This window comes from Saprolegnia parasitica (assembly GCF_000151545.1).
Source record: "Saprolegnia parasitica CBS 223.65 unplaced genomic scaffold supercont2.182, whole genome shotgun sequence".
Taxonomy (NCBI): Eukaryota; Oomycota; class Saprolegniomycetes; order Saprolegniales; family Saprolegniaceae; genus Saprolegnia; species Saprolegnia parasitica.
The window spans coordinates 13,744-15,459 of NW_012156576.1; the positions used below are offsets into that span (position 1 = coordinate 13,744).

The 1,716-nt window shown below is 55.5% G+C and overlaps 1 protein-coding gene across 1 annotated transcript; it reads left to right on the plus strand.

Annotated features, from left to right (window-relative positions):
- Nucleotides 1-1,099: 1,099 nt before the first annotated feature.
- Nucleotides 1,100-1,686, plus strand: SPRG_15019 (hypothetical protein; the record flags this gene model as incomplete). Its single annotated transcript, XM_012354788.1, has 3 exons — nt 1,100-1,483; nt 1,533-1,624; nt 1,665-1,686. 3 exons carry the CDS (start codon nt 1,100-1,102, stop codon nt 1,684-1,686), a joined length of 498 nt encoding a protein of 165 aa, XP_012210178.1.
- Between the last annotated feature and the right edge of the window lie 30 nt (nt 1,687-1,716).

Consider the following 1,716-nt stretch of genomic DNA (forward strand, 5'->3'; position numbering starts at 1 on the left):
AAGCGCTTTGCAGACTATTTAAAAAAGGGAATTGTTCTATTAGTCCCTGGAGTTAAGACGACCAAAATACATGACAATAATAGGGAGACATTATTGTCGTATGTGGACGATGTACACATACACCGGTGTACACCCCGGTGGCGTCGGGGGTGATCGCGACGCAGCCTCTTCTTTACCAACTTTTTCCCTATTCCCAGACAGGCCCTTGGATCGAGAAAGAGGTAGCCGAACCAGGTTTCTTGGCAGTATCAGCTTCAAGATAACAGCGTTGATCGAGTCGGTAATACTAGTACGTCCCATGCTTCGAGCAGCCACAACTGCAGCCAACAAACGCAGCACTGTAAAGCTGCACACGACGATACACGTGTACATCGTCCGACGCGCTACCTTTCGCGTGAGGTCCGCACTCCCAGATGCGCATCAACATAGCCACGCAGCATAACCGAGCGCCGTCGCTACCGACTTCAAGGTGCACTAGGCCAGCGTCAAGGCGTGCGAGTATACCATCGACGGCAACACTTTAGACATCATGGCGAGGTAATAGCCAAAGCCTGCCACTGCTATTGGATGGGAAACGACGTAATTCTGCAAGTTGGTATCTCGACTCGGCCTCTCACAAGCGAGTCGAGACACTGCGTGCATGGCTCGCCGGGCGAGGATACAGTTTGCCCCACGCCACGCTTCAACGGGTCAAGGATGTCCTTTCTATTCGCGCGACAAGCTACATCACGTCCTGTAAACGTAATGTCGCGTTGCCCACGAATCCAATCGCTTTTATATGTCGCGGCGACGAGTCTGGCCTTTCTTACACTTGTTTGTATTATAGTATACAAAACATATGATCCGCGTATCTTGCATTCAGGCCAATCCAAATGCGTACAACCAAAAGGTGCATCACGTGATGCAAGCATGGTTGTTGGTCGTGGCGCGTCGGGCCAATTCGCCATCTCGCGAGGGCTGACATTGCACTTGGTGTAAGTATGCAACGCGCCCACGCCCTCGCTTTGGGCAAACCTATTTGTTCCAGTCGTTCACGGTCCGGTTAAAACGGCGACGATTGGTTTATTGCCCATTGTATCTTGAGCCACCAACGCGATCGATGGGTGCCCAGAGCCGTCATGTTTTCCAAGTCGCCGTGCTTGGCTGCCTCGTCGCCGCGGCGCTGTATGCTATGAAGCAGCGCAAGTCGATGACCGCCAAGCCGCCCAAAGCCCCGCGCAAGCCGTCCGCGGCGCGCGCCCAGTCGGACATTACGGACACGCAAATGGTGTACACGGAGCCGGAGCACATCAAGATTTCGCGTCGTGGGTCGGTCGGGCCCAATGACATCCTCGTCATTGGCGTCTGCGGTGGCACGGGCTCGGGCAAGACGACGTTGTCGCGCGCGATCATTGAAGAGATTGGGGAGGCCAACGTCTCGTATTTATCGCACGACTACTACTACCGTGACATCTCGAACCGGACCCTCGAGCAGCGTGCCCAGGTAGGCACAATGATCCCCCTCTTCTCAAGGTGCTCAATCGATGGCGTAGCACAACTTTGACCACCCGGATTCGCTCGAGACGTCGCTCTTGGTGCGCCACTTGGAAGCGCTCCGCGACGGCGTCACCGTCGAAGTGCCCATGTACGACTTTGCGACGCACTCGCGCTGCGCCGACACGCAGACCATGGTGCCCCGCCGCGTGATCCTCGTCGAGGGCATCCTCCTCTTCACGG